This window comes from Micromesistius poutassou (assembly GCF_964030765.1).
Source record: "Micromesistius poutassou genome assembly, chromosome: 6".
Classification (NCBI taxonomy): domain Eukaryota; kingdom Metazoa; phylum Chordata; class Actinopteri; order Gadiformes; family Gadidae; genus Micromesistius; species Micromesistius poutassou.
The window spans coordinates 163635-186955 of record NC_140276.1 but is presented as its reverse complement, the minus strand read 5'-3'; the positions used below and the strand labels follow the sequence as shown (position 1 = coordinate 186955).

The 23321-nt window shown below is 42.7% G+C and overlaps 1 protein-coding gene across 1 annotated transcript in view; it reads right to left on the bottom strand.

The window, feature by feature from the left end:
* diaph2 (diaphanous-related formin 2) overlaps positions 1-7644 on the bottom strand; it is a 287889-nt gene extending 280245 nt beyond the window's left edge. Inside the window, exon 1 of the mRNA XM_084469060.1 lies at positions 7287-7644. Within this exon, the coding sequence (XP_084325186.1) occupies positions 7287-7370 (84 nt within the window). The 5' untranslated portion in view covers positions 7371-7644. The remainder of the gene's footprint in view (positions 1-7286) is intronic.
* Between the last annotated feature and the right edge of the window lie 15677 nt (positions 7645-23321).

Genomic DNA, 23321 nt, shown 5'->3' with positions numbered 1-23321 from the left:
AATAAAGTCAGCAATCACAAATGATCTATATTTGAATAGCCAAGCTAGCTAACATATCTGTGTCACACATATAATGAACTTCTTTTAGATGGACTTTATTAAATAACCTAAGTCGCAAATCATGATAAAACGGACAATACAAAATAAAATGAATTTCATTTTCAATTTCATTGAGCTCACAAAAGTTAGACAGAGTTCTCTTAGACAAGTTGTAAAGAATAAAGTTTTCTGTACCAAACACATGTTTAATTACACAAAATGTACAAAGCCTAGCCATACTCCTCACTTCAGAAAACCAGCTCTCTCTCTTTCTAAGGGATACCAGTTCTTTACCTATTGTAAGATCCATTTCAACTTTGTCAATAAAAACATCCTCACAACCCAGTCCTACAAATAGATCATGCACCTCACTTGCCCATGTTCCAATTTGTCCCATTCATGCATGTCCCAAGACCTTTTTGGCCACTCTATTGTCATCCATCCTCAAGAGCCTGTTCCACAACCTCATCATACAGACACTCCAATGCTATGAATATCTTTACTGTACGATAAATTGTCGTTTCTCTTTCTTCTGACAGATGTACTCATTGTAAGTCGCTTTAGATGAAAGCGTCTGCTTAAAGGACAATTCCGGTATTTTGAACATTGAGGCCCCTTTCTGGTTTGTCTAGGATGAGATAGAGTGGTTGACACCGAAATTTTGACTATTGGTCCCGTCTCGGGTATTTGGCTCATTTAGAATCGCCCCTGCCTGCTTCAGAATGGCTGGCTATGGGCATTCACAAACCTGTCCTTAAAACAACCCTCAACGTTTGTTTTCAGAAATGTGCAACTCACCAATTGGTTGGTGGTGTTCGATGGTGTTCAAAATCAAGTATCGTAGCAAAATACAGTTTCTGTCGTGTTTTATTTGGCATTTTGTAAATCCTTTGATTTCTGTTGGAAGACTGACTGGAAACGGAAAGGAGTGCTGGTTGTAGTCTTTTCGCTCGGTTCTAGCCCTACGGTTGAGACAGAGAACCAAGCAAAAAGACCACAACCAAACGAAAACAGCCCCCCTTTCCATTTCTGGTTCCGGTCCGTTTTCCGTTTCAATGGGATTTACAAAATGCCAAATAAAACACGACAGAAACTGAAAAGTGAAACTGAAGCTGAAAACAAACGTTGAGGGTTGTTTTAAGGACAGGTTTGTGAATGCCCGTATCCAGCCATTCTGAAGCAGGCAGGGGTGATTCTAAATTAGCCAAATACCCGAGACAGGACCAATAGTCAAAGCAATAGTCAAAGGATGAACCAATAGTTCATCCTAGACAAACCAGAAATGGGCCTCAATGTTCAAAATACCGGAATTGTCCTTTAATGCCCTAAATGTACTGCTGACTGCTGTACTGCTGACACACAACTGCGAACCTAACCTGCTCCATAAATCTCACGTCACAAATATGTAAAAAGCCCACAAATATCGTAATAATCGTAATGCTTTCACTAGTTTAGTGTCCCCCAACTTCCAGCACGTCATGGGGATCAGATATCCTGTCAAAATAACACGGGTTAAGTGTGAGGTCTCAAGTGTAATCACTCATTTGGATAATACCACAGATTAGTGCTAAGTACGTGGTATTGGGTTACTTGGCCCTATTCACCGAGAGGATGCCATGCTTCTCAGGCTGGAAGGTGCACGGTACAGCAAAGGTTTGAGAAGCAGGGTTATCCAAGTCACCCGCTTAACAAAGTCAAAACTATAATGACGGAACAAAACGAAACACGTAACCATAATTAGCTGGGGAAGTAAATGATAGCATGCGCCGTTATAGAAGAAGCAGCTCATTGACTACCCACAAAACAAGTCAGAAAAGTCCAGAGAAAGTAGTTTGTAGGGCCAGTGATGCATGAAGCTACACTGGACTCTCCAGTGGGACGTGAAGATGCCCAAAGCCTTACCATAAGACACCATTAGTGGGCCGCAACTTCACAGCCATTACTGGCATGTTCATTATTTCTAATGACTTAAGCTAAATGATGACTATGTCAACAATCATTATGGTGTAATTGAATGAATCAAGGCGTTAACAGGTTACAAACAACCCCGCTAGGGAAGAAAGGATGGACGCAGTGTCTCAAGTAGCCGGGTGGTGGAGGACAGGGTGTGAAGTTGCGGTAGCACATTAAAAAGGCCTGTTGAAAACTTTCATACCAAAGCCAAAGCAATCCAACAAATAAACAAAAACAGCACAGCTGTTTAGAATAGCAGCACGGAAAACAGCTTTTCTCACTGCTGAACATAATGTGTTTAAACGATATGCGAGGTGTCAACTCAGCCGGACAAGAGGATATGTTGTGAGAAGTGAGTAGCAGCAACCGAAGGCATAGAAGACGGCGTAAGCAATCTGAAGCCCGACGCCCCCCCACTGACGGGCCTAACAGGCCTGGGCCATCAAAGAATCAGCCACTGTTCACAGTCCAGCGTGTAGCAGCCTGACACAGACACACTCAGCCGCAAATCTGTCGGTCAACAGTTCACACCCATCCTCATCACATTTGTATAGGCCGGGCCCGCCACATATCATAGCCGCTCAGGCTCCCTAAATGGTCTGTGACTCATACCCCTTTTCCTGTCTGCTCTCTCTCTCTCTCTCTCTGTGTTTCCCTCCATCTGTCTGACTCTCCCCAACTGTCTCTTTACCTCTTTCTCTCTGTGTATATAATGTCTAAATATACGTGCACACACAGATAAACATCTTAAGGCCTATATATACATACCCATTCATATACATTATACTATGCACGTACATACGTACACACACATGGGGTTGATGTAGAGCCCAGCTCAAAGGCATGGCTACAGTCTGAATAATGATGAGGATACCATATAGCCATGATATGCAAAAATACATGCTGTCACCACGCTGTCAAAGGGCGCGGTGTGCTGTCAAACAGAGATGCTCAGAGTCCCTTTGAACCCCTGACGTCGCTTCCCCTTGCATATGAAAGCAGGTTGACTGTCACCGGGCCCATTCCCACAAGATATAACCTCTACACAGTACCCGGCCACCAGGAAGTTTCTACTAATCTAGCCTTATCTAAACTTTCCCCCAAGGTGCCCAGTATCTGTTGTGTCCTTGCCTGGGCGCTGTGTGCATACAGTGCTGCAGTGATCAGGCCCGTTCTAGTGTGGGACTGGTAAATAGCCTTTCAGGAGAGTTTCCAAAGGTTGAGCGTTTGACAGCGGTGACAATGTCCCCTTTTCAGCTCAGGTCTTATCTGCACCTTTAAGACTAAGGCATTCGTCTTCTCAACATGAGCTCCTACCTCAGGCACTTTAGGCCTCATTAAACAATAACCCACACACACGTGCACACAGACAGCCCAGGTCTAACAATAATGGAAACAAGGAACAATTTCAAGACAACAAACAAAGACCTCATACTAGCTAAAAACGTAAATATGAACTTTGTACACACACACCCTTGTCTACATTTGCCCTACACACTAAAGGAGCTAAACAGGCCTGGCTTTCTCCACCAAGAGAAGACAAATGGCTTCCTCCCCCAACGCCAGAGCTATATGGGCGCTACACCGGCCCAGGACTATGCACTGCCTGGGGAGATTGAGCAACAGCGAGCAAGCCTAGAGAGAGAGAGAGAGAGAGAGAGAGAGAGAGAGAGAGAGAGAGAGAGAGAGAGAGAGAGAGAGAGAGAGAGAGAGAGAGAGAGAGAGAGAGAGAGAGAGAGAGAGAGAGAGAGAGAGAGAGAGAGAGAGAGAGAGAGAGAGAGAGAGAGAGAGAGAGAGAGAGAGAGAGAGAGAGAGAGAGAGAGAGAGAGAGAGAGAGAGAGAAAAAAAAAATAAGACAGACTGAGAGAAAGAGACTGACAGAGAGAAAGACAGAATTATATCAGAATTATATCAGCACTCAGCTCGTCATCTCATAGCTTTGTCTTTCGGTGTGTTTAACAGTATTTTTAAGCCAATGATAGACGCCAAGACCGTCCAGCCCATGACATTGTCTCAGTTTGCTCGTAGGCAATATCCTCCTGGACAGCAGGGGGCACTGGACACGAAACGCATTCATGAAAACCGTCGGTAGTTTCTACCTCTGTGAAAAAGGTTATCGGTGTTATTAATAGATCAAAATGGCTGATGCAGAATGATTGCTTTGCAATGCAGAAGATGCATTGCAAGATTCTTGCTGTGGAAAATTATAGAATTTGTACGCTGTTGCTTTAAAGGAGACGCCACCATTTCCACGTTGCTGTGCGTCTTTGTGACGGGTTGTAAACGTGTTTCTACAGGCAAACAGCCTCGCAAAACCTCTCCTCATATACGTCCATCTTGGATAAACCACAGCAACAACGACGAGAGCGTAGGAAGTAGAAAGCGTATGCATGACATCATCTGAAATCATCCAATCACATCCATGGTTTGGGTTAGCAGTTCCCAAATCAAAGTTTCTGGAGGTGCGGGACGCGCGCCAAAACGCCATATTAGCCGTGCGCAAGGCCTGTGATGATGTCACTTCTGGTCCGCACCACTACAAATGAGGGTTTTATGGGGTGTTGCTCGGGGTAACTTTTCTACATGAAGGCCTCAAGGTAGAACCTAGAGGCACGACACGTCTGAGGTATGGAGGGACATTCCCCAAAACCTTGTTCTGAGTCAGCCAGAGACCCAAATATACCAGCGGGCGTTCTGTATAGAGTTCCTACATCTCTCTTCCACCCTTGGTCAGGGTTGACACCCAATACAACACATGCTACAGAAGACAACTACAGCTAGGGTTTTCCTGCGGCTGTGAGGATGGCATTCCTGTATCCCATTGGGAGCCTTATTCTTCGGTTGTGGGTTCAAGCCCCTTCCTCCAACACCACATTGTTGAGTAATTGGCCTTCCGGTGGAGCAGCTCAAAGTGGAGCGACGTATCGGGTAATGAAAACAATTGGTCGAGCCGTCTTACTGTCCTGCTCCTTGCTATTACAGAACCAGTTGCCCTCTAGACCCGAACAATAAAGCATTGAGGTCACACCACTGTTATCCAGACCGCCACAAACTGTGTACAAGAAAGCACTAAGACGTGGTTCACCGACTAAGCTGTCAATCATTTATGTTCCCTCCAAGTGACTAGTCATTTCAAATACCATGTCATAACATGTACTCTGTGACCCCAAAGCCATAGATGCCATCCTCAGATAATGATTCCTACCTGGCAGCCACAGAGAAGCACACTGAAATCTAAGTTTAGAGATTTTCTTACCCTGATGAAAGTTTACACACTTCTATCAACTGGTATCTCCAGAAATTATGATATTTATGTAGATCCTTTCTACAGCGAAGAGGAAGTATAGCGGAAGAGATTGAAAACAACAACAGATATTTATTAAAAGACAAGACTACCTGCTTTACATTACATATACAGTATACTTTCCCATAAAGTTTTCCCTCAATGACGTGAGTCTCCTTCAACACTTATTCACTTACTCATAGTAGCTGCTAGGGCTAGACTAGACTAACTAATAAGTAAACAGCATGACGGTGCTGTGACCATGTGACTTGAAGAACATAAAATATTGAATTCAGTAGGCCTTCATCGACCCTCAAAGAATCCACTGTATCAGGATAATTACAGCTGGTTTGCCCGCGTTACAAACAGCAATTACAAGGTAACACTTGGACGTAAATGTTTTGCATAGTTAGTTCTCACTTCTTTGACCCAAACTTTATTATTTTAAGGAGGGCCAATTGAGGCGATGACACCTCTCCTCGTGGCCTAAAATTCATATTTTAATGTCACCCCGATTGGTTAAGTGGATCCGTTTAGAGACAGAGCTTGTGATCTTAATATCTAGGGAATGGTTTGTGTAAGCTGGGGCATAATTACAGTTACAGTTACAGTTAATTACAGTTAGTACAAACCCCGTCTATGTTAAAAAGATTGAGCTTTCTATTGAATCACAACTATGGATATTCTGCATTAAGCCTGTTGGGGTTCAGCAGTACGCTGTCTGGACCCAGGGCCACAATGCAGAGGGGTTCAGCAGTACGCTGTCTGGACCCAGGGCCACAATGCAGAGGGGTTCAGCAGTACGCTGTCTGGACCCAGGGCCACAATGCAGAGGGGTTCAGCAGTACGCTGTCTGGACCCAGGGCCACAATGCAGAGGGGTTCAGCAGTACGCTGTCTGGACCCAGGGCCACAATGCAGAGGGGTTCAGCAGTACGCTGTCTGGACCCAGGGCCACAATGCAGAGGGGTTCAGCAGTACGCTGTCTGGACCCAGGGCCACAATGCAGAGGGGTTCAGCAGTACGCTGTCTGGACCCAGGGCCACAATGCAGAGGGGTTCAGCAGTACGCTGTCTGGACCCAGGGCCACAATGCAGAGGGGTTCAGCAGTACGCTGTCTGGACCCAGGGCCACAATGCAGAGGGGTTCAGCAGTACGCTGTCTGGACCCAGGGCCACAATGCAGAGGGGTTCAGCAGTACGCTGTCTGGACCCAGGGCCACAATGCAGATAACGCAGCAGTCGTTGCTAAGGGATTGATTTGTCTTATCAAAAACAGCCTTACTGTCCTTTTTGAAACAGCCCTGACTGCAACCTATAAAACGTTGATAATCCACTCAACTCACAGACCAGAGGAGAATGTTGGTCTGCAGAAAGTATCCAAACAAATGTTTTCAGACGAGAAGCCTTCCGGTTTCGCAGTATTGATTAAAAAGTACTCTCGACATGTTGAGTGCTTTTCAAAAGCAAAGCACTAAAAGAAACACTAGCTCTTTTACCTCAGTGAAAAAATAAGAGATTGCTGATGTGTATTATCGTTGTATTACATGGTAGATTGTTATTTGAAACATGCTTTGCACAACACAGTGACGTGCTGAAGGATATTATGGGCTCACTGGGGAATCACCAGGGAACGCAGCAGATCAAAGGGGGAGGGTTTGGTGGGATTTCTCCAACAACATGACGTAAGAACTGATGTCTCCCTATGCTGAGTTTGATACATATCTGGTGTACACAGGTGAAGTAAGGTCAACTAAGACGGCTAATGAGCATGTGTGGAGAGAGAGAGAGAGAGAGAGAGGGAGAGAGAGAGAGAGAGAGCGACAGAGAGAGAGAGAGAGAGAGAGAGAGAGAGAGAGACAGAGAGAGAGAGAGAGAGAGAGAGAGAAACAGAGTCACTAAGGAGAAAGGTGATAAGGTTAATGTCGGTCTCTAATCGACTACAGATGACACCATTGAACCCCTAACATGTTTAAAGGATCACCTGATCACTGATCAACACGCCACACCTACCAGCTTCTTGTTTTTGCCCTCATCCTCATTGGACTTCTTCTTAGAGGGTTTGTTGGGGTCCTCTCCCCCGCTGGCTTGATCCATGTCGGCCTGGGCTTGGGAAATGCCAGACCTCCGGGAAAAGTAAGCAAGTGAAGTCCGCCAAAACGCCTCGATGAGGACTGTGAGAAACCACCAGGTTTTAGTTCTTATCCAATGCCATTCCAGGGGGGGGGGGGGGGGGATAAATAGAATAAAAAGCTATGGGAATATTCTCAAATGATTCCTCGTCCACAGCATCCAGTTCCCAGTAATTCAGTTCCAGTTGTAGAGGGAAAAGTACTTTTCAAAGAGGTGTGGTGGGGTCACATCCGTCCCGGGTCTCCTCGTCTCACAGCGGGGGGACTGCTCCTGGGAGGACCACAAGACACTTCAGTATCACCACAAGACACAACACTATCACAGTTATTACGTTTACAAGACAAACCCTTGGGGAATCTGCCGCCACATGTTGGACTGGTTTAAGACCAGTAAACACGTGATCGTCACATCGATGAAGACATCCCATGAGAAGAGTCTCCCCGCGGTAATACTGGACTGTATGAGACTCAATAACAAAGACAAAACGTCTATATGACAGACTGGGTCTTTGAAGGACTGTCTCCAGAATAAAACCTCTTCCAGGTCCAACTTGAACCATTGAGGAGTAGCTGTAGTGTAGTAGTAGTAACAACAGGACCACACTACAGCCCCTGCCTGTAGACCACCCTGAACCCCCCGGCCTGTATACCCCCGGTCGGGGGGGGGGGGGGGTGATAATAGAGAATAATAGAGAATAATAGATGTGCATTTAGACCATTTAATAAACAATCACAGCAGACGACAGGAGAGAATCCCCGTTGGTCTCTGCTGGGGCTACTTTACAAACACTGTCCACTCCCCTCCGCTCGACTTACGAAACAACTCTTATTCTAAAGTAATTTATCCTGAAAGACCACAATTATACGTCACCTCATACAGCTGTACCTCGTTCAATAAAATGTAGTAATTAAATAAGCAATCAAAATAAACTCACAAAATCCCATCCAGAGCTTACCTTCGCAACCAAACATGAAATGCCAGGCCCTCACTAGGCCCGCCCATCCAACCCTGCGATAGGCCATGAGTGTGACAAACGAACGGAGAGCCCCCCTTCTATTGGTTTCACGGGTTAGCAGTCAGGGGTCCACGTTGCGTCGTCTAGCAGGAACCAAATGTGAGCGAAATGTGGGGCAGATCTCAGCGCGGCCGGATGGGAGGCAGCAGGCGGCACCATGGTCGATGGATGCGAGGAGATGATCTACAAAGACACAGGATGAAGAGCCCACTCCAGTCCGCACGAACCTCAGGCTGAACAAAGCTGGAGACAAAGACACATGAAATGGATATTTATCAGAAACCAATGATCGGTTATTAGGGGTATTATTTTTCTGGAGCCAAGACAGGGATGCTATTAAATTGATAACATATTGTAGGCCAAGAATGTTAATTATTTTATTCACACATAAATGTTTCTTATAGTAGCCCTATATAGGTGGTAAGGAATGGTAAGGTTTGCATCATCCTGTCCTCCGTCCATCCGCATTTGAGTCCACTCAAGGAATGAGTGAAGATACAATACAATAAATACAATAGTTAAACTAGAATTCAGGTTAGGCTCAACATAAAATAATAATCAATTGTATGATGTTAATTATTGTTCATTAAAAGTACTGTTATATATTGTCAAAAGAGATACATCGTTGGTTCTCTTAACTATTAAATAATCAATAAATAGCATAGTTAATGCAGTAATATGCCTTAACTAACAGTTAATAAACAGTTCACTAATGGTCTAGTCATTTTATATAACCTTTAACTATTCAGGGATGGACGTTGAGAGCAGGCTCTCTTTTTCAATGACGCCCTGATTACAACATATAAACACAGAACGCATAAAAACAAAAATACAAATGTACAATAGATATAAACAGTAGGTCAAACAACCATAACAACATTTCAATACATATAATTAATACAATGGGACAATTAAGAAAGCTATTAAAACCACGAGCAATCCTTATTTAATGCAACTTCAATCATCACCTTGAACGTCTCAATTGAGACCAATCGCTCCAGTTTTAGTGAGGCCTGAAGTATATTCCATCCATCCGGAGCATACAAGTTAAAAGCAATTCTTTCCTGAGTTGCTATTGGTGCATGCAGTGGCGGATTTAGCAAATTGGGGGCCCAAGGTGAAGATATGTATGGGGCCCACCTCATCCGATCTTTAAAAGAGAACAGAGGAAAAAAAATGTACCGACTGAATGTTGGATAGGCAGGTAGAGCTAATCCACGCGGAAGTAAAGGTTGGAGATGAGAAAGAAAATCTTCCCCTTTAAACCCTGTATTCACAGAGAACACACAAAGTGTAGCAGTACACAAACTAATAGTCACGATGGAACCCAACAGAGAATAAGGGTTCAGATAACACCTGTCTTTGCCAAAATGCCAGCACTGTTTATTCTTTTTTTTTAAGATCAAATCAATATCAGTATAACAGCAAGACAAGTAGTTAGGGTAAACCCCCACAAACAGTCATATAGGCCTACTTAGCAAAACATCACAAACAGCCAAATACTTAACAAATATTGGCAAGAGGAATAATTCACTTTGTATGTGTGAGGTTGCAATTGGCATTGCACTTAATATTGAACATTTCAAACAAACCTCTCTCTCTCTATATATATATATATATATATATATATATATTTATATATATATATATATATATATTTAAGCAATAGATCACGACAGGCTGTGGTATACGGTCATTATACCACAGTTAGGGGCGACAACATTTCCACAACATTTCCACCCTCTTCAACAATCAACATGTTTTTAGGCTTCAGTGAACTATGCTATTGCTTGAACTGAACTCTGTAAACTAAATGGCCGTCATAGCTGTGTGTATACGCTCAATATACAACAGTTGGGGACCAATCTGATCGCTTGATTAAAGCCACCCGTTTTATAAATATATATATATATATATATATAGATGTATAGATATATATAATAAAGAAAAAGAGAGAAAGAGAGAGAGAGAGAGAGAGAGAGAGAGAGAGAGAGATTGTTCTCCACATCACACGCTCTGACACAGAGTCCTACTTATTGACGTCCTCTCACAGGTCTTCACCTAGCGCCACTTCACAGCTAGCTGCTGCTGCTGTAGCGTTCAGCGCTTTGGACGTTGTTGTTCCCGTCTGTATCCCCAACAATAGCCGTAAAAAAGTGTGTCATCTTTGGCAGCATTGCCAAATACTTATCGGCGTCTTTTCGCTTTTTTCTTTTATTTGAGCCACTTGGGTAATTTCCTTTATTTCCTAACCCTTTTCCTAACCCTTTCTTTAATTGTTCCACATTTAGACTCGTCTTGCTTCGTCTCTGTTTGTGTACTTAAAAAATTAATTATAATTATTATTTTTTTTTTGCATTTACTAATGTTAATTATTGCTTAAAGTTCTAATATCTAATATTTTCCTATAAATCCATACATGTCTGATAAATCACTATCTATACAAAGTTGGTGTCGGTTGCAACACCAAATGTCTGCTTATCACCAACGTTATCACCTAACTCCAGTTGAATTAATATACGTTATGGCAAAGTGTTACCACCAAAATGTATGGACGATGAGCAGCCAATTTAAAGATCCTCAATTATTTAAATGAGGGTAAACATAGTAATATAATATTTGGCAATACTGGCATAGTGAATGTGACATGGGCCTATAATATAATTGAAATGGGCCTATAATTGAAGTAGCATCAGTGTTCTTCTGAAATCAATAGGCCTCATTGTCGTCAGAACTCAACAAACTTTCCCGGTAGGCCTCCTTTCTCCTGGATAAAGTGTGAAACCCTAAACCGCTCTTAAAACTTTTTCCACGTTTCAAATTCTGAAGACAAAATACTCAGAGACACATCTCAATGATTGAGTGTTCAAAGCAAGTGCTAAATCCAATTTACTTCCAACTCTTTGTACATCTCCTCTGTGTCATATTGCATTTGGGTGCAGCTGCTTGTAAGCGGAAAACATTAAAGTAGTACCATTTGGCTCCCCATCTGCCATTGTGGGAATCACATCACCTACAAGTTATTCTATTAAAGTGGAATTCATAAGACCAAGGTAGTGTTGCTGCTGGGAGCTACTACAATGTGTTCTGGCAAGGTGGCAAGGACACAGGGAATGATTACTGCCATTGATAACCGGCTCAATGTCAGATGAGATGCTTTGTTCAGCTGTTGAACATCAAACATTGATTCCATAATTGTTTGTATTGTATTGTATGAATTACACATTTAATTGTGGTGAATGTTGTATGACTTTATGTTTTATATCTATCCTTTTCCTGTGGGTGTTTGCTGCAGAGCACAAATTAAGTGAGGGGGGGAAACACAAGTTCTTAAAGTTCTTTCAACGTAAATTGAATTGAAGCGAGAGCATGTCAGCGGGCAGTGTGTGATCTCTGGAGAGCTGTGTTATAGCCCACTAGTACGCCTTCGAATCAACTCCTGTTCGCCAGCCCTATAATTTAATATGTAAAGCTGCTTTGAATGTAGGACACTATTTTCCCACGAGTAAGTGCAATCGTAAGATGACAGACCATGACCCTATATTAAATAGACAGTCCCTGATAAATATAGCATAGCACAGCCCAGTTGTTGTTTACTATAAAACACGATAATAATGAATACATGGATGGTGAGAAGCTCTTTTACTGCTATCAGCCTGTTTGGTCACCCCCACACATGAACTACAGACACGTTCAGAAGATAAGCATTGTGTGCGACATAACAAATGCAAAGGCTCCTTTCAAACTGTTCCTTACATTACAAATCCCTTTTCCAGGCTAACTGTGGGCGCAATTATACCAAGAGACCCTCAGTAACCTCGCCGCACACTCTGTGCTTGTTATGCAGAGACGATCTCTTCCCCATTACCCCATCTCAAGGGTTCACAACTAGGTCTGAGAGAGAGAGAGCAAGAGCGCGAGTGAGAGAGCGCGAGAGAGAGAGAGACCTGAGAAGATGAAAGGGAAATAACTTGTAAATTATTCATCACCCCCCTGCTGTAGTACAAGATCAGCACTGGTCTCATGTAGTCTGGCATCTCTCAGCCACCGTAGAGAAGGCGGGTAACATGAGGTAAAGCCAGGCTTGACTCTCACTCCACCAGATCTTAGTTTAATTCTGTTTACTTCGAGATGTATACGCTGCATGCTGCATGCTCTGCAACCATCAGAAATTAGCTTATTTGATAGTGCCGTGAATTCATGTGAATCACATTTTTTCAATGAAAATACTACAGACTCTGGTCTGCAATTACTTAATTTGAGTTACCTGTTGCCATGGCAGCGAGGGAAATGAGAGTGCTGGTGCAAGGCCACTCGAACAAATGACACAAACTGAAGATGGACAGAGAGTGTGGCTCAACAGAAGCTCATGAACATATTGAGCAGATCAGAAACGGAGCGTGGAGCGTTCTGAAACGTGACTCGGGGCACACCGCAAGATAAAGTTACACAATGTGGCGCTCATGAGTGTTTCATTGCGTAACTGCCTAATGACACTATGACACTACGGTATAGGGTTAGTTATATTGATTAATTGATTAATTATATTGGACTGACATGAAGATCATTTAGTTTGGACCATTTGGAAATTAATAAACACAGTTTGAGTAGACTTATTTGGCCTCTAATGCAATACTTTTGACAAATTATGATAAAACTTTGTAATAATTTTGTGTCATTTATAAGCCTTTAGTTAATGATGATTTACTAATTAACTAAACATTAATTGATTTAATGTTTTTCAGGCTTTAGTCGATGACGAATCATTACCAAAAGTAGGTATGTGATGTGTGTGAATAGTCTGCTCCTAACCTTAGTATGAGCTGAAGATTCTATGTAGAATAGAATTACACAATTTAATACAATACCATAAAATGTATGCTTTTCAAATGCCACGTCAATACATTATTTCATACAATATTTCTGGATTGAACATTATCCGTAGGACCTGCGAGAGAAAAGATGTAGTGTGAAAGGCTCTCTGCCTCTTCTGCTCTTGCCCTTGATCAAAGGAACTTGGATTCCTGGGATTGCTTTGTGACTTACAGCAGATCTGGTAGGTCTGAATGTATGTGACTGTGTAAAGAAGAAGAATTGTATTATTTACCACGCTCATGCTAAACACTCCTCTGATAAAGAAGATTAGGAGATGAAATGAATGTGTCAGAGTAGAAGGTTGAAACTAAAAAGCATCCATTATTTCATCACATTTCCCTAACTCAACGTAAAAGATCAGAAATCCCCCAATCTACATTGAACCACATTAATAATACAGCATCCTTGTCAAACGATTCTTATTTGCGCACTTTAAGCATGTGTTTTTTGTTCAGATCAGGCGCAGCAATGTATTTGAAGCCTCACTACTTGTCAAAATATCTGTAAAATGAATCATTCCGCCCCAAAAATCCATGGAGAGCAGCAAAGATGAAAAACATTTGAGTGTAGGGCGAGTCTATGGAGGGGAAAACAAGAGATTACCAGGTTATCCTGGCACTGATATGATGTTAAGCAAAAGCATGAGGGAATAAAACACAGAAAAATGATTGATCTTCTGAACCTAGAGTCTCTTGGAGATACACACAAACACTTACACTCTGAATAGCAGCAGGAAGTATAATGCTTAGAAGAACTGCCTACAGGCAAATAAATATCTCTGGTTTCAACACAGGGTCGGTGTATCCATAATTAGTTACAGTCACTAACATAAATAATAAAGAACAATACCGGACGCAGGTTGGTTTCCTGGAATGTGGTTCTGGAATGTGCGTTGAGCTGTCAGGACAGCCTCTGTGAACGGGGTTATTCAGGTCGTGGTTCAGTGTGATCCCTCCAGAGCATTGGGGTTTAATTCAAAGGTTTTATAAATACGGTTTTATAAATTGTGTATACAACCTCTTTATGTATAATTTAAATTATTTGGAGTTTTATTCTTTGTTTCTTCGTTTGATGCTGTACATTTACCCAGATCCCGAATACAAACGACAAAATATATTTGGAGGCTTATCCAAAAGCTTTAAATACCTTTTCTCCAACAAAATACCAGAACACAATTAAAGATATAATTTTTTTTTTTTTAAGCTAAATAAACATACACATCTTCAGCTGAGGAAAAAAAAATTCCAACTTCACTGATGCGAATACAGCAGGAACACTAACTCACTCACACACTCATAAACACCTCGGCTAAGTGTGTATCGCCGGTGCAAACGAATTCCACGAGGAACCCCACCTCACTCTTATTGTGTTGCAGTCAAAGGAGGCAGCAGCAGCAGCAGCAGCGGCGGCACAATGACTATTTTTAAAGAGTGGAGCGGAGGATGTGATGCCCTGTGATTCCAGGAAGGTGTGGAGGGCCGTCAGGTGCGTCAGTATATTCAGTGAGCAGAGAGAGGGCAACACCGGGACAGGAAGTGGAGGCCAGACCCATGGTGTGCTATTCAATCACAGAGGGGAGAATACCAGCGCTCTGATGACGCCCCCGACCACTACCACGTTAGAACCTGCAGACGGGACTCGTAAGTAAAGCTCTGGTTTTCAAATTGAGATCTGGTGGTTTAGGGGGAGTTTAAAATAAATGATTGGAATATGGCAAATATCCTCACATTTAACGATACAATGAAGCACACACACACACACACACACACACACACACACACACACACACACACACACAGTGAGTATGAATATAAGGCACATTAAAAATACATATTTGAAGCAGCTATGGGGTGGTAAACATGTTACTTTTAAAATAATTACAGCATGTGCAGTATTTTAAACGTATATTAAATATCTATATATATATATATAGAGAGAGATATACTGTATATATACAGTATATATATAATATATTGTCTATACAATTTTATATTGTATTGTATATATTTTACATTATATGGACCCATTCATGTCATTATATTCTGATACTCTTAATGAACCATAATATTATTTAATTCAGTCATGTGAATAAGTAGCTTGTAACAAATGTGATAAAAGCAGCATTGTTAACACCGAAGAACCGCAAGCCTAAAGACAAAGAAAGATTAAATCACTTTGCACCACAGTGGGGCCGCGGGGGGGAGCTGCAAGGGTTTTAAGGAGTCCACAGAAGTTCTGCTATTAATGTTTCAACAGCCACACCAACCCAACAATAACTATTGCACCGGGCTCACCACAACACAGTCCTTCTACCAGCCTCGTTCTGGATCTCTGCTGCCGTTTGTCCTGTCATGGTGTGTAGTCTATACAGGCATATGTCCTCAAGTATACATCTTCTGCTGGGTGAAATGGGACTGGACCAACTAGAGGAAATAAATCGTTGTGTTCTCAACACCGACACAGAAGGAAGAGAAGGTGTGTGCTCTCAGTGAGAAATGTGTTCACCCGTCGGCTGACGTCCACAAAGTAAAATAAAGAACGCACAATAAGAATTGTAGCTTATGGGGCAATAATAAAATAAACGATTGATAAAGTAACAGGATGAAACATTAAAGTGTCCTCGGCCCCGGATTGACTAAATAAAGGCCTGCTAAACCAAAGTAACATTACACTGAGTAAATCGATAACAAGCACACTGTGTTTCTCTCGAAGAAATAACCAATCAACAACAGAAGACAATGAGAGAAAGGACATCTGCACACCGCAGCATGTCTGTTGCTTTCTTTGTGTCTTCATGACTGATCGGTCTGTTGTTGGCAGTGAGGCTGCGTGGACAGGAGGACAGGAGAAAGGATGCTATGGACACCTAGACCAGAGTCCTACAGAATTTTATCTCCATTTAAATTCACAGGTATAGGTATCAAAAAAGTGGATTTACAGGGAGAAAAGGACTCATTAATTAGTTGTTTGCTTTTTCTCAAATGCAATAACCATTACAATGCACCTGGAGGGTTTTAGCTTAATTGCCAAGGCAACCTGTCAGCTCCACATTCATGTATTTTTGGTGTTGCTGTGGATCTCAACTCTTGGAAACAACTCCTTGCATCAATATGTACCGCCAATTGTAATGTTTATTTATCTGGAGGGAAAGAGTTATTTTACAAGCAGTAACAAAGAAAGATAAATATGATCTGAGACTTGATGATCAGCACCATCTGTTGTTTTTGAGGTCTGAAACGCCATACAGCCAGCGCCGTCGCCAGGATAGCAGTGAGCCAACAGTGACATCTAGAGGCGGAAGCGGGAACTCAAAGAAATGCACTTCCACCCCATCTATTCTCCTCATAACTCGTCATGGGTGAACCTTATCCACGGTGACTCTGGCCATATGGCAGGTAGATAAAAGTGACTCACGCATGACCACTGCCGCATTTTAGTGTCTGACCCGTGTGTCTTTGGAGGGACGCTGAAGGCGAGCGTCACTTCACGGGAACATGCAGGGGGACATGCAAACACTCAACAGACACGCCTCAAGTGGGCCGCAACAGAAAACAATAAACCAGCGCTGTCCATCCCCTCTTTATGAAAACCTGTTTCAGGACAACTGATAACTGCACGGAAGTAATGTGGTGATCAATGAGGCCTTGAAGGAAAGGGAGAGGATTACAACCTGGAGCTGGCTTTATGGGGCCTAACCCTCCATATAACAACCATTTACCACCACAATGCCTTGCTTAACCTTCTGCAAAGTCAACAACAGCGACATGCAGGGAGGTGACCACAGCAACCTTTACCAGTTACAGGTGCCATTAAAACCACCAACGGGGAAAGGAGGACACCCAAACGCATAAAACACAATCATCATCAGAGTCTTTGTGATGGAAACGTGTTTTACTACGCTACGCAACGTTTCCACCGCAGTAAGAGCTCACATGCAAGCGGGTTTTGTAGACGACCTACGTTTGTATTGTAGCCTAGCGTGAGCTAAAGTGTGCTGACTGACATCCAAAGGTTCAGCATAAATAACTGGTTGGTTTAGATCTTGAAGCCTTCCAAAACCTCTGCTGATGTCACACACACACACACACACACACACACACACACAAAAGGGGATTTATTTTCCATAAATAGAATCCATTCATCCACTTTACCAGGTCAACTGTGGTTTCTGTGGTTTTCTTGTTATCTTTCATTTGATGCCGGCGAAAGGCCAGGGGGGGGGGGGGGGGAGGTGGTGTGGGGGGCTGGGTGGTGGGGGGGGGGGGGGGGGATCAGTAAATTGTGCCTCCAGTCAGAGGGGTCCTGTTTGTGGGGCAAGCGGTGCCCCCCGGCAGACCATTAGGATTAGACCCTCTCTCCTCTGTCAGCGTTTCTCCATCAGCTGAACCCCCCCCCCCCCCTTCTCTTTGGGTTTATTTTTTCCAGAGAAGCGGTAGTTAGGCCAGAGGGAAGCCGTGCTTTTGTAGCGAACACGGGAGCCATGGTGTCCTGCCGCGCGGCCTGCCTCCCTCACAGTTCCACTGCTCCTCAATCTTTCATTCCTGACATAACCCAGCAACCCAGCGACCGCCTCGCTGCCCTTCACTCTCCTCGCCCCCTTTTGCAGCGTTTTACTGCTTTAGGGGGGCCGGCCGATGGAGGAGACCTCGGTGTGAAATTGTTGTGCAATCAAAGCCCTTTCCTTGAAGGTTATTACACACTCCTTGGAGACATTTTTTATATATCAGGTTTTTTCTCTCGCTCCACAGCTCCGGTTGAGGCCAACAGGGGGAAAATGACAATGGTCAGATTTGCAGAGTCAAAGCATTAAGGGCTGGAGCAAGAGAAATAGCCTCGACACTGCAGGCTCGTCGAATCACCACGCTGAGCCACCTAAATGCCAGCACAATAAGCAAAGAGACAGGCTACGTTTCTCATCGCAAGAGGGGGGCTCGTTTGGGAGTGCCATCTTGTTTGGCACTTGTCGGAGAAGGGGAGACGCGGTGTCGGGGAAGAGCCTCACAGCAGGGGGACAAAGCTTTCATTAAGGCTCAAATTGAGGGAGATCACCAGAAGCTCACCACGTCTGGGGAGCTGTTTAACTCAGGTACCGCAACGGGGAAAAACGAATGGGCCAATTGAAAGCTCATTACGCCGGCGAAATGTGCACGAGACAGTGAACGCCGTTAGAGACAAACCAGAGTCTCGGGCTTGACAACGTTCAAATGGTCTTTTGAAAAGGGTAAAAAAAAAAAAGAATGCTGCTTTAATGTCTTGTTTTTGTGTGATCTTACACTTGTGTTTGAAGGGAAATGGTTTCAGTTTGGGGACCCGCTTAATCTGATTTTAACAATTTACCACAGGGATCATCTGAGCAATTACCCGTGCCATATTCTCCCAGCGAGGGGCAGCATTGTGGAAGGCAAAGTACTGAACCAGGAAATGATTGTCAGAGGCTGCAGTTTCCAGCAACTAAGACTCCATTTCAATAGGCATTTATTAGTAGCTTGAAATGCCTCCAGGACTCTAGCGAGTGGTTATCACTGGCCTGCTAGATTAATATTACATTTCAGCAGGTAGGAACACATTCCCCACCAGGGGGGCAATAGCCACAGACTTAAATGGTGAGGTGTGTGATGCAGGCTAATTCAGTGGGAAAGAAGCATGCGCGATGTTTTCCACTGATTGATAGAGAGAGACAACTTACTACGTTGAAGAAATACTTAAATCTCAGATTTAGAAGAAAGTTTTTTGTGTGGGCCGTTACCGATTTCAAATGTTTGTTATGAAATGCCAGGTTAAGATGCTTAAACTATGAGAGTGGGTTCTGTAATTGAGCGTATCCTCTCATTTGATCTTGGGTTATGAAGTGTATACTGTGGGGATAGATTATTGAGCTGTGATATTCTGGCAGGCATAGTCTCATGTTTACGTATAGGAATCCTTCATAAAGTAAAGGAGATGCCTCCTGCTAGGCCCCTCAAATCCTCACACAGCTTTGCTGTTGAATAATTGATAGAGTGGCTGAGGCAGTAAACATGGATTCACAGAAGTAGCGGTTTGTATAAACTTTTCTGCAACATCCAAAAGTAAAGGTTTCACATTCAATTTAGACAGGAACGGCTGCTGTTTTAAGATCTTTTGTCGTCTGGCTCCACAAAACTTGTTGGGAATAATCGTGATACTCTTCATATACACTTCATATACCGATGTCAAACTTAGCCGTCCTTATGTTGTTGCTATTGAGAAAAACAAGAAATTATCTATTGGAGAAAGTCCAACATTACTGGTCCTGCTTTACCGGTAAACAGGTATTAGATGCAAAATAATATACAGTAACTTATAACATAAGAGAAAATACTATAACCCTGGGTGACTTGCCAATTTCATGGTCGTGTGAGAAGGTGAAAAGATGATAATCATAATTAATGTGGTATTTGGACTTCCGGAGCACTAGGGGGCAGAAGGTTAACCCAGCCTTGGCCATGGAAGTTCCCCTTGTTATTTTGTGGCTTGAGAGGCCAGTACGAGAGCACATGGTATATTTTGTTAGGCTATTGCTATGCTATTTGCTGCTGATTGATGCAACAGTCGTTTCTTTTTTGGAACAGTGCTTTATTTTTGTTTATTTATTTTTGGACCTTGGTTTGGAGTAAATAAAACTTCACCTTTTCTAACACCATTGCCCTCGTTTTTGGCCCACACTCCCAAACCTGGCTGTCGTCTTCAACTTTTCTTTGCCATCATCCAGCCGCTCACGGGCCGCCCTTCACGGTTTCAACAATAAACATCACAGGGTTGGACCAACATTGCTTATGTTTGGCTTCATGTGTGGATGGAGGACAATCGAGTTGTCCTGTGCTTCGTCTTGGGAGAAACAGTTTGGCAGAAATCTTACTAGATGTGGATTTCTGGCATAAAAGGCTTTTGTGGCAAAAGCTATGAAGGCATACTTCTCCCTAGTGTGACGACTTAGAAACATAAATGCACTTCTCTATAGCCAACGTTACTTTTGGACCTTGCAATTTCCGCTCGCCAAAGACGACTATGCCTATATGTTCTCTTGTAGGATACACTATATAATGATACAGAAGGACGAATGAAAAAACGCATACATCCACTAAGGCACTATGGCATATGCTTTATGCCACTTTATTTCAGCGGGTGGTATATATAAGTAACGCTTTTGACAACCTGACTGCTGAATCCAAGACGGTCTAACACTCATTATTTATCAAAGAAAACTTCATTTCCCATTCAATTAGGTTATGAGGTCAGGTCGAAGGAAGAAAGAAAAATAAATATAAAGAAAATCCACTCACAAGCAGAGAGTGAACAGAGAGCTGAGGGAAGTGGAGAGAGGAGAGATAGGCACAAGGTGAAGAGTAGACAATCCACTCTGCGCGGTGGACATGGGGACAGTCATGATCCAGCTGTCAACGCATCATTTCACTGCAGGTGATTGCACTCATACAGAGGCACCCTCCTTCACATGAGACGCATTTAAATCCAATGCAGCCTGAAAGATCTGCAGGAACTCTCGACCGGCTCCGTATATCACAATGAGCTCGTCTGCATGTGCAGCTGATGATGTGATGGCATATTATCTTTAACAATTCAAACTAAATGAGTCTCGGCTAATCCAGCTAATTGTGCATAAATGACTAAAGTGTACTTAATCGGCTGATGTCTGCTAAATAACGCATGTTAAATGTGCATCGGGTGTTTTTCAGAAGCATCAGCCGCTGATGATGAGACCCTCATTGTAAGGATTTATATCCCAAATGCTGTAATGCCACACTATTTTTCCTTGGAACATTTGCCTAACAATGTCATTACAATTTCCATTACAAGTATTATAAAATGGTAAGATGGCTTGATTGCCAATTAATAGGATAGACAGCCCAGCATTTGTATAAATAGTAAATATTAAATTGGCTAATGGGAAAGTAAATAGGTGATTATAGATTTAATGGTTAATCCAAACAACATTAATGTCTGTATTCCAGTTACTAAGTATATGTTAGTATTTGTATCATATCATTATCAATTGTGATGGCTGTATCTCTTGCCCCATATAGGCTGCACATGGGTTTGTGATTTGGGTGCAAGCTATTTAGTATATATTATATATTATAGTATTATAGTATATTCATGTCTTTGTAAAATGTTTGATCTAGAGGTTCTCTGCTTTGTTTAATTTACTTTCTATTGCTAGGCTTATTTAATGTTGTCGTTATTAATATTATATTCATAATGCATAGCCTATATATATTATTACTATTATTATATTATAATTTCTACTTTAATATTCTTTCATGAATTCCAAGTATTTTTCCGAATCTACCTGCAGCTCTTTTTTGAGATTGGTTCAGCACCCCTACATCAATGACAGACGAGGTTTCTTAAGAAGTCACTTCATTGCTGCGGTTTGGCATTCACCCATCAAAATTGATTAGTTTTTCCCGAAATAAACACATCAAAGAAGTGTCCAGGCATAAAACATTAAATTGATTAAAAATTTTAATTGAGCGTGATTAACTGAGAAAAAGTAAACGTGAATGGCCTGCTATTTGTCATTAAACACTGCCATCCTGTGGCCAACTTTTGCCATAATACTTTCTCAGAACTTATAAACATAAACTAATGTCGTAGCAATAGTGTCCTAAGTATTGTAGGCCTACTGCATTTCTTAGAGTGAGTGAGTGAGTGAGTGCCTGTCTGTCTTCGTACGTGCGTGTGTGTTTTGCACGTCTGTGTGTTAAAAAGTAAAAAATACGTTGTCATTCATTATGAACATCCAGACAAACAATTTCCTTCTATTCAAGTATTTTCTACTTGACTAAAACCCGAAGGTATGATCGTGTCTGTCTCAAAGCAACGGTGAGTGTGATGTTGCTCCCTATAATCAGCGGCCTGTCACAGCGCGTGTGTCTGTTACTACGGTGATGTCAGGAGCCCTGTTGCCATAGGAACAGGACACGCATAGACCTGCTTTTTCTTTAGGTCTCAGACTGGATTCCAATGGAATGGTGGCCATGCTTATTATTATTAATCTATACTCATCATTATTATAATGCTTTCTGTATAGAACAAGAGTGAGTTACCTTTGGGGTTTATACGGGTATGGTTCCATGCTGCATAAAATGGCACAATACAATTGAGTCTTTATCAATAATGTTAACATCTCATGTTATTTTATAAATGATCTGAGCAACCAAGAACAGCATTGGCACGATGTTTTGCATGGATCTTTGCATGGATGTTGTATGTCTGTCAAGGGCAAAGACAGCTGCTTTCCCTTTCTGCCGGTGGTCAGCCTCCAAACTCCTGCTGATCTGAAAGATGGAGGAGACGTCACAGCAGACAGCGTAGCGAGGGACAGAAAGGGAACAACGACCCCCCCACCGCCGAGACAAAGAGCTGGCTCATGTCCTCTGTGTCTGTAAAGGCTATTGATTCAGTGTGTGCGTGTTTGTGTGTGCGTGTTTGTGTGTGTGTGCGTGGATGTCTACGGTGCTTGCAGATGTTTGTACAGTGTTTGTGGGGTGAGTCGGGAGGCAGTGGTTGGAAGCAGGGTTCAAGGTCAGTCATTGAGGGAACAGTCTAGACAAGCAGGGATGGGGGCTGAGGACACATCATTAGAGGCTCCTGGACATTGTGGAGGGGAGGAATCTTCATTGAATCTTCAATGTTCATATTGTACGGTTTTGGATCTGCTCATTTAATCCACAATTGTCCCTTTATCTATGTTTTATGCTGCCTATTCCTTCCCTGATACTTATTGTTTGCCCAGGCATGAATCCAATATTGTATTACATCTGTATCATACTGAACATTTGGCTCATTCAGCATGACTCAATACATCCCTATTCCCCCCTCTGTACAAATATTGAGCCTCCTCAAACAATCTAAAAAGTGGAGGCAGGAGTGGCAGCTGGTGTCATTAGGATTCAAGGGGGAAGACGGAGGTACACAACACACCTACAGGTATTGATATTGCCGGCTCAATGGCGGATGATCATCTAGGAACGTGTGTCCCTGTG